The 13,403-nt window shown below is 39.8% G+C and overlaps 1 protein-coding gene across 4 annotated transcripts; it reads left to right on the top strand.

The window, feature by feature from the left end:
* The first annotated feature begins 4,089 nt into the window (after positions 1 to 4,089).
* LOC111780512 (nuclear transcription factor Y subunit C-3-like) lies at positions 4,090 to 11,634 on the top strand. 4 transcript variants are annotated; one of them, XR_002812854.1, is made up of 4 exons: positions 4,101 to 4,339; positions 6,159 to 6,978; positions 10,361 to 10,655; positions 10,911 to 11,634. XR_002812854.1 is itself a non-coding variant. In XM_023660937.1 (3 exons), exon 3 carries the CDS (start codon positions 6,166 to 6,168, stop codon positions 6,919 to 6,921), a length of 756 nt encoding a protein of 251 aa, XP_023516705.1. In that variant the 5' UTR covers positions 4,090 to 4,166; positions 4,294 to 4,339; positions 6,159 to 6,165; the 3' UTR covers positions 6,922 to 7,313. The 4 variants fall into 4 exon arrangements, 2 of the variants coding, with proteins under 2 accessions (XP_023516705.1, XP_023516704.1); XM_023660937.1 differs by lacking the exons at positions 10,361 to 10,655; positions 10,911 to 11,634 and having other exon boundaries at positions 4,090 to 4,166; positions 4,294 to 4,339; positions 6,159 to 7,313; XR_002812855.1 differs by lacking the exons at positions 10,361 to 10,655; positions 10,911 to 11,634 and adding an exon at positions 9,030 to 9,112.
* The last annotated feature ends 1,769 nt before the right edge of the window (positions 11,635 to 13,403 follow it).

The following is a 13,403-nucleotide window of genomic DNA, read 5'->3' as shown; positions in this document are numbered from 1 at the left end:
TGTCCTAAAAAATGGCATATAACAAACTATCTGTCCTAAAAAATGGCACATAACAAAAAAAATGACACATAACCGACTATGTGTCCTAAAAAATGGCACATAACAAACTACCTGTCCTAAAAAATGGCATATAACAAACTATCTGTCCTAAAAATGGCACATAACAAAAAAAATGGCACATAACCAACTATGTATCCTAAAAATGGCACATAACAAACTACGTGTCCTAAAAAATGGCACATAACAAACTATCTGTCCTAAAAAATGGCACATCACCACCTGTTTGTCTAAACAAGTGCCACCTAGTCACAAATAATGGAGGTTAGAGATGTCGAGGGGGCTTTAAATTTATAATAAAAAAAACATCCGACCACAAATAATGGAGTGGAGATATGCTGGGAGATCAGCCACAACATAGACACGTCCAAACACACTCCAAAAAAATGTCACATAACCAACCATCTATAAAAAAGAATGGCACATCACCAACTCTATGTAAAAAAAAATGCCACTTATCTAGCCACAAATAATGGAGGTTAGAGATGTCATTATAATTTATAAAAGAAAACATCCGCCACAAATAATGGATTGCACACATCCAGCCACACACCACAACACAAATCCTTGTTTTATTAAAGCACAAATTCTCAAAAAATGCTTACAAGTTCATTGAGAGACTGAGAAAACGAGGAGAGATCGAGATCAAGACTGAGAGATGGAGAGGAGAGGGGAGTTGAGACCACAACATTGCAACGTCGCGGAGAGGAGAGTCGAGACTGAAGTCTGAGAGTGATAGACTGAGAGACTATGAGAGGCTGAGAGGGAGAGACTGAGAGAGTGAAACTGTGAAAGTGAGAGACGGAGAAAGAGACAAAGAAGGTTAGAGAGGCTGAGTCTGAGAGACAAAGTCTCGAACTCAAGGTCAAGTGGCGGATGCCAGACGCTGTCAAAGAGAGATAGTACCGCGAACACTAGACGTGTACAGCGGTGGATGCCAGACATGTATAGTGTCGCAAGACACAACGAGAGATAGTTTGACGTTGGCAGGACATGGGCTTTAGGTTTGGGCTTCCGCCCGTTCAATAGTTTGGTTGGGGCCGTTGGACTTTTTTTTTTTTTTTTAATGTTTTTGGGTTGGGTCGGGTTGACCCAATCAATTTCTTTTGGAACATGAACCGGATCAAGTTCAAGAAAATGAACCTAATCGTCATACATAAGACAAGTCTTCCGACCGAGCCGATAATAAGGCCACTTACTTGGGTTGGCCTAGGCCGAATCTACTGCGACTTCTTAATGTTGCTCTCTAAAATTTAATTATGTCTAAGTAGTCCAACAACCATAAATTATAATTCTAATATGATAGTTGGTTGACCTAATTTTGCATAAAATAATTTAAACTTTCTCTCAATAATTTAAATTAGCTAAGTCTAATTTTGCATAAAATAATTTAAATTACTCCTAATAATTTAAAGTAGCTAAGCCTAATTATGCATAAATAGTTTAAACTTGACTAAAATTTTAAAGTAGTAAAAAAAAGTAGTCATACTAACTTTAAACGTTTCCGAAAAGTTAAAACTAGGGGAAAATGTTTGAGCGTATCATACCCAAGTCGGATCAGCCAAAATGTCGGTTTTGAGCCGTCAGAAAGTATACTCTCCAACTGGCTTCAAACCGTTCAAGTGAGATGATAAAATGAAATGAGGGACAGGGAGGCCAACTCCCCTCGATAATATTAAATTTTAAATAAAATATTAAAAAAATTATTAAAAAGTAAATAATTACGAGGTTTTAGGGCATAAATCCCGACAATCTCCCACTTACACTAAAGCTAGTGAGACATGTGTCCTAGAGCATACTCTATACCGAACACGTTCTCCCACTTACCCTAAAGAAAATAAGACATGTCTCGTAATCCTAGACATTCTAGGTAACCCTCAAACACTTTAGCTTGGAGAGTCTTTTTATATAATCAAAATGACTGTCCTTACAAGTCATTTTGGTCGCTTCCTCTCGAAATCATACCCTAAACATTGGTGTTTTATAATTTTCTTAATATTAGTCTTTGTATGATTATTATCGTAATAAAAAGCGACCGAGTAAATCATATCTGAAACACCAAAAAATGTTTAAGAAATTTTTATATATTTGAAACACAATATGCAAAAATGATATAGAGAATAATAATAATATAATATCAACCACTTGACGCTCATTCGATGCATCCACTATGGTTNAAACACAATATGCAAAAATGATATAGAGAATAATAATAATATAATATCAACCACTTGACGCTCATTCGATGCATCCACTATGGTTATTTCATATCCTCCTTTTCCTTTTCGTATTATTTTGCTTACTATACCTGTTGTTGTAGCATTATAAACATTATTATTACTTTTACTCCCGTCGGGATAAATCTGACCCTACCCCTCCCGCCTACGTATATGGGATATTTTAAGAAGTGAACATCTTTCTTCCCGTCAGGATAAATCTGACCCTACCCCTGTTCCCGCCTACGTACATGGGATATTTTAAGAAGTGAACATCTTTCTTCCCGTCAGGATAAATCTGACCCTACCCCTGTTCCCGCCTACGTACATGGGATATTTTAAGAAGTGAACATCTTTCTTCCCGTCAGGATAAATCTGACCCTACCCCTGTTCCCGCCTACGTACATGGGATATTTTAAGAAGTGAACATCTTTCTTCCCGTCAGGATAAATCTGACCCTACCCCTGTTCCCGCCTACGTACATGGGATATTTTAAGAAGTGAACATCTTTCTTCCCGTCAGGATAAATCTGACCCTACCCCTGTTCCCGCCTACGTACATGGGATATTTTAAGAAGTGAACATCTTTCTTCCCGTCAGGATAAATCTGACCCTACCCCTGTTCCCGCCTACGTACATGGGATATTTTAAGAAGTGAACATCTTTCTTCCCGTCAGGATAAATCTGACCCTACCCCTGTTCCCGCCTACGTACATGGGATATTTTAAGAAGTGAACATCTTTCTTCCCGTCAGGATAAATCTGACCCTACCCCTGTTCCCGCCTACGTACATGGGATATTTTAAGAAGTGAACATCTTTCTTCCCGTCAGGATAAATCTGACCCTACCCCTGTTCCCGCCTACGTACATGGGATATTTTAAGAAGTGAACATCTTTCTTCCCGTCAGGATAAATCTGACCCTACCCCTGTTCCCGCCTACGTACATGGGATATTTTAAGAAGTGAACATCTTTCTTCCCGTCAGGATAAATCTGACCCTACCCCTGTTCCCGCCTACGTACATGGGATATTTTAAGAAGTGAACATCTTTCTTCCCGTCAGGATAAATCTGACCCTACCCCTGTTCCCGCCTACGTACATGGGATATTTTAAGAAGTGAACATCTTTCTTCCCGTCAGGATAAATCTGACCCTACCCCTGTTCCCGCCTACGTACATGGGATATTTTAAGAAGTGAACATCTTTCTTCCCGTCAGGATAAATCTGACCCTACCCCTGTTCCCGCCTACGTACATGGGATATTTTAAGAAGTGAACATCTTTCTTCCCGTCAGGATAAATCTGACCCTACCCCTGTTCCCGCCTACGTACATGGGATATTTTAAGAAGTGAACATCTTTCTTCCCGTCAGGATAAATCTGACCCTACCCCTGTTCCCGCCTACGTACATGGGATATTTTAAGAAGTGAACATCTTTCTTCCCGTCAGGATAAATCTGACCCTACCCCTGTTCCCGCCTACGTACATGGGATATTTTAAGAAGTGAACATCTTTCTTCCCGTCAGGATAAATCTGACCCTACCCCTGTTCCCGCCTACGTACATGGGATATTTTAAGAAGTGAACATCTTTCTTCCCGTNTATCTCTAACCAGGAACATGCCCTACCACAAGAATATTTTTTAGTGGGACGATAGCTCTGAAACCCATCTTTTCTTTATTCTCGGGAGAAATACTATCGGGGCTAATTCAAACCCCGAGTAAAATAAGCCTCACACCTTAAACATCTTTAATTAAAATATTATAAGATAAATAAATTATTTTTACAAAAAAAAAAATGTCATGTCCTTTCTAAACATTAATCTTTTCANTTTTCTTTTTGTAGGCGGATACAATCGAGACAAAATTCTCGGAACAAAAAAATTCTCATCGCTCATGTAAGAAGAACTTCCAAACCCGAACGAACAAAAAAAAAATGATAAAATATGAGATGGGTCGTCTTCCCTTCTTCGCCATAGATCTCTTTTTGAAGCTCTTTCTCATCTATTTCCCTTTTTCCCTCAGGGTCTTTAAGATCTTGGTCTATTGAGTATAATCTGTTTCTTGAAAGGTAATTAAACTCTGTTTCTCTCTTGGTTGCTTGATCCTTAATCTCGGTAAATTGTGTGATTTTGTTTCTGGGTTGTTTGTTTTTTTTGGTACATGATTTGGTTTTTGTGGAAATTAATGATTGTTCTTGATATTGCTACGTGGTCTCTCTAATTGTCGGATGATGATGATGATGTTCTGCAATGAACAGAGCTTAACTCCATGGGAAGATTGGTTCTCTCTACTGCTTGTTGGGTTTTTTTTTTTTTTTTTTTTTTTTTTTTTTTTTTTTTTTTTTTNAAATGCCTGTGAGGGAAATCAACAGTAAGGGGGAGTTTATAAGCTTGTGGGTTGTTTGTAGAAATTGTTTTTGCAGCCCATTTAATCACCATGCATTGCTAACGACTCTTCACATATTGTCCATTTTGAGCCTAAGCTCTCGTTGCTTTGTGTTGGGCTTCCCCAAAAAGCCTAACAATCCTCTCCTCGAACAAAGTACACTATAGAGCCTCCTTTGAGACCTATGGAGCCCTCGAACAACCTCCCTTTAATCGAGTCTCGACTCCTTCTCTGGAGTCCTCGAACAAATTACACCCTTTGTTTGACACCTGAGTCACTTGTGACTACACTTTCGAGGCTTATAACTTCTTTGTTCGACATTTGAGGATTCTATTGACGTGCTTAAGTTAAGGGCATGGCTTTGATACCATGTTAGGAATCACGACTCTCCACAATGGTATGATATTGTCCACTTTGAGCATAAGCTCTCGTTGCTTTGCTTTGGGCTTCTCCAAAAGGCCTCATAGCAATAGAGATGTATTCCTTATTTATAAACTCATGATCATTCCCTAAATTAGCTAATGTAGGACTCCCTTCCAACAATCATCTCCTCAAACAAACTACACTATAGAGCCTCTCCTGAGGCCTATGGAGCCCTCGAACAACCTCCCTTTAATCGAGTCTCGACTCCTTCTCTGGAGTCCTCGAACAAATTACACCCTTTGTTCGACACCTGAGTCACTTGTGACTACACTTTCGAGGCTTATAACTTCTTTGTTCGACATTTGAGGATTCTATTGACGTGCTTAAGTTAAGGGCATGGCTTTGATACCATGTTAGGAATCACGACTCTCCACAATGGTATGATATTGTCCACTTTGAGCATAAGCTCTCACAGCTTTGCTTTGGGCTTCCTCAAAAGACCTCATACCAATGGAGATGTATTCCTATTCCGTAAATTAGCCAATGTGGGACTCCCTCCCAACATGCACGGGATTTGGGGCTTGGATGTGATTTATTTTTGTGCCATTAAAGATTTATGTAGCTGTTTTTGCTTAGCTTGTTCAATGAAACATAAGGTCAGGTAGCACGTAAATATAGACTCTTGAACATTTGGACTTCTGTGATTATTGCAGCTTTTGAGAACTTTCTGTAATGACTTGAAATTTATCAGTAGAAAGGTTTGGACATTACTTGAACCGGTTTGAATAATGAAAGAACATGAGGAGATCCTGTAACGACCCAAGTCTACTGCTAGCAGATATTGTCCTTTTTAGGTTTTCTCTTTCGGGTTTCCCCTCAAGACTTTAAAACGCGCCTTATAAAGGGTGTTTTGTTCTCCTCTCCAACCAATTTGGGACATCACAGATCTACTGATTTTGGGGAAATTTTACTTCGATCGACGATCACTCTCTTAATGTGCATCGAGTTTGTTTTAGACGAGCTCGGTGGTTCTGATGGTCTCTGTCTTGTAAAGATTCTGTATGATAGATTATATGTACTGTTTATCTGTGTAGTGCATATGATTTGATTATTCCATTTGTTGTTCTTCTTTTCAAAAGCTGTCGGATGGATCAGCACGGGCATTGCCAGTCTCCATCCATGGGAGCGGTAGGCAGCGGAGGTCAGATAGCGTATGGTAGCAGCATGTACCATCCCAGCCAAATGACTGTCGGCCCGACATCTGGAGCTCAGTCTACTAGTCAGCCAAGTGGAGCTCAGCTTGCTCAACATCAGCTTGCTTATCAGCATATCCACCAGCAGCAGCAACAACAGCTTCAACAACAGCTCCAGGCTTTTTGGTCAAATCAATACCAAGAGATTGAGAGAGTAATAGACTTCAAGAACCATAGTCTTCCCTTAGCAAGGATCAAGAAGATCATGAAGGCTGACGAAGACGTGCGAATGATATCAGCCGAGGCACCTGTTTTATTCGCTAGAGCATGTGAAATGTTCATCCTAGAATTGACTTTACGGTCATGGAATCATACCGAAGAGAACAAGCGTAGGACACTGCAAAAGAATGACATTGCTGCAGCTATCACAAGAACTGATATCTTCGACTTTCTGGTTGATATCGTGCCAAGGGAGGATCTGAAAGATGAAGCACTCACGTCGATTCCAAGAGGCTCAATAACGGTCGGGGGCCCCGGAGATGCACTTCCTTACTATATGTCGTCTCAGCACGCATCTCAGGTTGGGACACCAGGAATGATTATGGGCAAGCCCGTGATGGACCCGGGTAGTTATACTCAACAATCACACCCTTACATGCCTCCACAAATGTGGCAGCACGGCCAAGATCGAACCCCGACCGATCAATAGTAGCTTGCAGCGCCGAGGTGAAGGAGAACCGTACGTCTCTCTGTCCTTTTCGTGCTGGTACGTATATATATGCTTCATTATGTCTACTAGCTTCAAGTAAATTTCATGTTTTTGTGTTTAGATTCTCTTTAGTCTTCTGTAATTATGATGTCCCACGTTGGTTGGGGAGGAGAACAAACCACCATTTATAAGGGTGAGGAAACCTTCCCCTAGCAGACGCGTTTTAAAGCCTTGAGGGGAAGCCCGAAAGGGAAAGCCCAAAGAGGACAATATCTGCTAGCAGTGGGCCGAGGTCGTTACAGTAACGCACGTTTTAGTGAAAACACTGGCTTGTAAAATGCATTATGAGTATATTATCTTCAATCATATATACAGCTTACAGTTCTTCAATCTCTATTTGTGTTTGCATATCTTAGACTATGGATTTGTAGATCCTATGAACTACATAAACAGTGATCACAAACACACAAATCAATGTCGACCCCGAACTATATAAGCTTGCTACCGCAACGAAGATTCATTCCTTATAAAAATTCGTCCCGAACTATCCAAACTTTGGCTTCTCAACTCTAGGCTACACAACTTCAAACTTTTCGAACTCGAGAACCGAACACCTTCATGAATCGCCTCGTAGTTTGATTTTAGATTTCCATTTGGCCTATACTCACCATTTTCGTGTCAATTGTTGTGAATGGAGTCTGCTCCGAAGCAAGCTCACATTGATTCCGAACCACACACACACACACAACAGACTGACTGGAGAATTTACATAGAAGAGCGTCATACTTTATGTAGATATTTCGCTTGACGAGAGTCGATAATCTTGATTGAGCTTGAAAAAGTCTTCGTATTTTGTTCATCCTTCAATTCTTAAGCGGAAATAATCATTTAAAAACATCTTCATGAAACTATGTCATAGACTTGCATGTTTAAATAACGATCGAAATGTTAAAATAAATAAAAATGAAACAGTAAAGCCCTATACTAACCTAAAGTCTACGAAATTAAATACGACTACCCTATGCATGTGCCATGGTCTTTCATTGTGATGTTGTAGTCAGTCGTACAGGGATGCCTTACTTTTATCTGAAATATAGAAGTAGCACATGACTTGAGTATTTTAAGAAATACTCAGTAATTGACCCCACTGTTGGGGTCGGGAATGCAAACACATGCAAAACATGATTAGAGACCTATTATTTAAATTTTAAGAAATACTCAGTAAGTGACCCCACTGTTGGGGTCGGGAATGCAAACACATGCAAAACAAGATTAGAGACCTATTATTTAAAACCATCATAGAGGTGGCCTTCAGTCCAGACAAAATTGGATGTGCAGTACTTTCCTAAACCCCAAACCAGTAAAGCCTTATACTAACCTAAAGTCTACGAATTAAATACGACTACCCTATGCTTGTGTCATGGTCTTTAATTGTGATGTTGTCATCAGCCGTACAGGGATGCCTCAATTTTACCTGAAATATAGAAGTAGCACATGACTTGAGTATTTTAAGAAATACTCAGTAAATGACCCCACTGTTGGGGTCGAGGATGCAAACACATGCAAAACATGATTAGAGACCTATTATTTAAAACCATCATAGAGGTGGCCTCCAGTCCAGACAAAATTGGATGTGCAGTACTTTCCTAAACCCCAAACCAGTAAAGCCTTATACTAACCTAAAGTCTATGAAATTAAATACGACTACCCTATGCATGTTCCATGGTCTTTAATTGTGATGCTTTCGTCAGTCAGGGATGCCTTACTTTTACCTGAAATATAAAAGTACCACATGACTTGAGTATTTTAAGAAATACTCAGTAATTGACCCCACTGTTGGGGGTCGGGAATGCAAACACATGCAAAACATGATTAGAGACCTATTATTTAAAACCATCATAGAGGTGGCCTCCAGTCCAGACAAAATTGGATGTGTAGTACTTTCCTACACACGATCCACACGTGCGAACCCATATAAAAAGAAATGTAGATTTCTTTTTCTTTCTTGCTACTTAATGTTATATTATAAGAATAGCTTCTGTTTGATTCAAAATAAAATACATGAACACTTCAGTTTGACTAGTGTATCGATGTTGGACATGTGTCGGACACTTGAACACCCGTACGAGTTCAACCCAAGGCCGCCGCTAACAAATATTGTCCTATTTGGGCTTTTCCTTTCGGGTTTCCCCTCAAGGTTTTTAAAATGCGTCTACTAGGAAGAGGTTTCCACACTCTTATAAAGAATACTCCGTTCCCCTTTCCAACCGATGTGGGATCTCACAATCCACGTCCCTTCGGGGCTCAACATCCTTGTTGGCACTCGTTCCCCTCTCCAATCGATGTGGGATCTCACAATCCACCCCCTTTAGGGCCCAGATCCCACATCGTTTATAAAGGGGAACAGAGCATTCTTTATAAGGGTGTGGAAACCTCTTTCTAGCAGATGCGTTTTAAAATCTTGAAGGGAAGCCCGGAAGGAAAAGTGCAAAGAGGACAATATTTGCTAACGGTGAGCTTTAGCATGTTTCATGGTATATAACAGCTAATGATATGAATGAGGATTGTGATAGTGGCTGCATTGGGGAAGACAATGACAGACAAAGGCGAGGTCATCAACTTCTTGTTTTGTGGATGAAAATGAAGAACAAAAAAGTAATGATTGTTGTCTCTAGTTTTGTCTAGAGTATCGGTTTACTACCATTGATCTTGTCGAGATAATAGAAGGACGAATTTTGATCGGGAAATTCCGACGTAAGTGTTTCATGTTTCGAGTCGAATCAAGCATGGTTGTTGAGTCTATGGAAAGAAGTAACAAGAATTGGTAAACTCCTCATACACCGACACGTGCATCTCCGTTCGAAAGATCCCACCTATCTTTCCTAGAAACCCTTGTTTATTCATTTCGTATTCATTTCGTTCGAAAGCGGTTGAAAGTTTGATTCGGTTGCTTAACGTAGAGGAAATTCGGTTACCTCGGGATCTGATTGGCCATGATGTTGGGTAATTATCATGCTTCTGATTTACTTGTCAAAAGCTATGGATATGACGAAAATGTTTACAATCTCGCCGTTATTACTCGGGTGGTGAAATCTTACAGGAGAATGATTGTAACACCCCAAGCCCACCGCTAGCAGATATTGTCCGTTTTGGCCCGTCACGTATAGTCGTCAGCCTCACGGTTTTAAAACACGTCTACTAGAGCAATCGAGATATTGTCTGTTTTGGCCCGTCACGTATACACGTACATGTTGGCCCGTCACGTACACCCTTCGTTCTCCTCTCCAACCAATGTGGCATCTCACACGGGTGGATAGAGCAATCGAGATTCACCTGAAGGTAAGGAAAGTCCCGTTTATATATCGCTCGGGAAATGGTAAGTTTCATCTGAAGGTCGATTTTTTAGTGATATTAACATGAATTTTTTCGAAGTTTGCAGGCACATTATGAAGAACGAGCATTTGGATCGAGTTACCGAAAAACAGAAAGCCGGGTTGTGACGACGAGTACGCAAAACGAGATAAATCCGATGAAAAGGGAGGTTGAGACAATGAAAGGGCAGCATAATGACATTCAAACCTTGCCAGCGTACGGGAACGATGACAAGTTTGGAAGCTTTTGTCTTGCTCCACTGTCGATTTGAACACATGTGCAGCCTTTTCTAGAAGACATTCTTTGTTTTATCGCATGTTGTCGTGCATACGGTCCTGTCAAACCAAGACAGAAACATTCTGGTATGTTGCAGCTCTTACCTTATCTTGCACAGCATAAATTTCTTTGCTGGCATTCAAATACAATGCATTAACAGCTTGGCCAGCTGTTAATGAGCTGAACCAAACACCAAACGTTTGAAATTTACAGCTTAAACATTGAAAGAAAACACTGTCATATCTCTAATCTAATCCTATATATACACCGAACGAGAGAGAGCTTCGGTTTGTAACCCGACTCTTGAGCGTTTTACTGAAACTTACATAACTTTTGGACAGGTTTTTGGATCATTGGACAAATTCGAGTCGAGTTTTCCCTTTCTTACAAAAGGTCTAACGATCTCGGAGTCTCGAGGCTTGGATGATCCAACATGTGGGAGGATCGATATGAAGGATAAAGAAGAGCTTATTAGTAGGATTTATGGAGGTGGTAACTATTGGCCATATCGGATGAAGTTGTCGACGGATCGGTTACGTTGGGATAGTCTCAAGATCTCGGAAGGCACGGAATTCGAGGAAATGATGTTGAGGAATATGAATGAAGGAAGCTATAGAGATTTGAATGAGATGATCCCTATTGAAATATCAATCTTTGATGTTGATATTTGTGAGACTTATAAGGTAAAGTTGGTGAAAAAAGAGGCATTTTGGTTTGAACCATTGCCTTTGGTTGGTGAGAAGTCGAAGAAATATCAATCTTCGTTTGTTTATTCGATCGAGCCGTTTCGACACATCGTAAAGAAACGGGGTCTTGATTATGGACAAGAGATCGGTTTGCGTTGGTCAGGTAGCAAAACGATTGATCGGTTCGATTTTTCGGTTTTGTCTTCTTCGAGGTTGAGCTTATACAACTTGAACTGAATTTTGGTGGTAGGAGCTTTCATGTTACTTGCTTAGATTTAGTATGTGGGATGTCTTAGGAATTAAGATTTTTGTGGAGTGATTCCGTAAAAACGAGATTGTCACGGTATGTATGATTACTATGCACGAAATTTTTTATTTAAAATAGTTCGTAAATAATGTCGTGGACTTAAATATTTGTAAAAACCCATTTCAATTAAAAATAAATATAAAAAAAAAATAGCGGAAATTAAATGGCACGTTAAAAAACAATGAAAATATCATAATTTGACTTAAGGGCTACCGTTTACACATAAACACAACTGTCCTAGCTTCGGTTCCATGATCTTTATAGCGATGCTATCATTTGTACAAGGGTGTCTTACCTTTTTACCTAAAAAAAGAGGCAGCATGTGACTTGAGTATTTAAAATTACTCATTAAGGGCTTCACTTTTCGGGGGTAGAGTTGGATATGTAGTACTTTCTTATACACGGCCCACACACACGCATATGGACCCACCAGGCTAGTGCACGCTCATATACGTACCTCCTAGGCCTGGCTCGTCAGACTAGGGCACAGTTTCACCACTGGACGCTACGAAAGAAAATGACCCACATAATATCATGGTGAACATAAATATTGTAAGGTACGTGTAACACCCCAAAAATAAAGGAAAGCTACCTATGCAAGATCGAAAGGATCCAAGGAAGGAAATTATAAGGATTAAGCAAGGAAAGGGGTCTTAGTAAGTTATTTCTATACCCTAAGAAGTAATCTGAAGGACTTAAGACATTTGGAGAAGGATGGAGAATGAAAGCTTAAGCGAAAAGGACGAAAAGGTCTTTTTACCAATTATCAAGGATCTTTCAGGATTTTTAATTCCTTATCTAGAAGGAATTTCAAGATGCTAAAGAAGGAAAAAATGACCAAAAAGGGATGAAGACTTTTTAGGAAAACTATGGATTTTTTAGAAAATAATAATAAAATATTCGGAAAGTGACAAATTACCAAAATACCCTTGAAGTTAAGGATAATTACGAATGTGCCATTCTGCTAAAAAATCATAACCTTCACAGTGCCTTCTGCACAAAATCCTTCGAATCTTGACTCTTAGTCGTTGGATCTCCTCCAAACTTGTATATATTCTAGAACACTCATGGATTGTCACATCCAACGGCTAGGATTCAAAACCAAAGTCGGTGAGGCTCTGATCGGAGTAGATATTTTCGATGGATTTTTCAGAAAATCCAATCGAGACAATTCACAACGATTCTTGAGCTCTCAATGTCGGTTTAAGTTTCTCTTATAAATTCTGAAGTTGGGGCAATAGTTTGGATCAAGAATCGAGCAAGGTCGAGCTCCCAGTCGTTGGAAATAAGCGTTTATATTTTGGGTCTCCTACTCTCGGGTTTCTTCCAAATTCGAGAGCAATTCTCCACCATTTCCATTCAAACTTGTTCTCATAGCTTCTAAACAAGATTACCCACAAGTTCTATGAAGGAATAGAGTCTTGAAAATGCCCAGAAACCATTCCCCCATCCAATCCGCGATTAAAGAGCTTCAAGGAAAACTCAAAATTCCAATCCGAGGATACACAAGAATTCGCCGATGAAGAACGATCCCAATAAGTTTGTGCACCTCGAAAGAATGTTCCCATAGAAGACCAAGAAGAGAAATAACCTCAGGAACGTGCCCAATTGAAGAATATCTGTTTTGGGTTCAAATTGGGGGTAAATGTCGAATTTCTATCTACGACCTCTTTTCCTTCAAATTAAGGACTCCTTTAGCTTCATAGGAAGAAGTCGAGTAACTTTGCTGAAGGAATCAAGAGCTAAAACGTCGTAGAAGATACCCAAGAGATAAAAAATCGGAGGTGTCGGGTAACTTGCAGACCGAGAGTGGTTTCTCAAAATTAAGATCCCACACTCAA

This window comes from Cucurbita pepo, chromosome LG18, assembly GCF_002806865.2.
Source record: "Cucurbita pepo subsp. pepo cultivar mu-cu-16 chromosome LG18, ASM280686v2, whole genome shotgun sequence".
Classification (NCBI taxonomy): Eukaryota; Viridiplantae; Streptophyta; class Magnoliopsida; order Cucurbitales; family Cucurbitaceae; genus Cucurbita; species Cucurbita pepo.
This window is presented reverse-complemented; position numbering and strand designations above follow the sequence as displayed.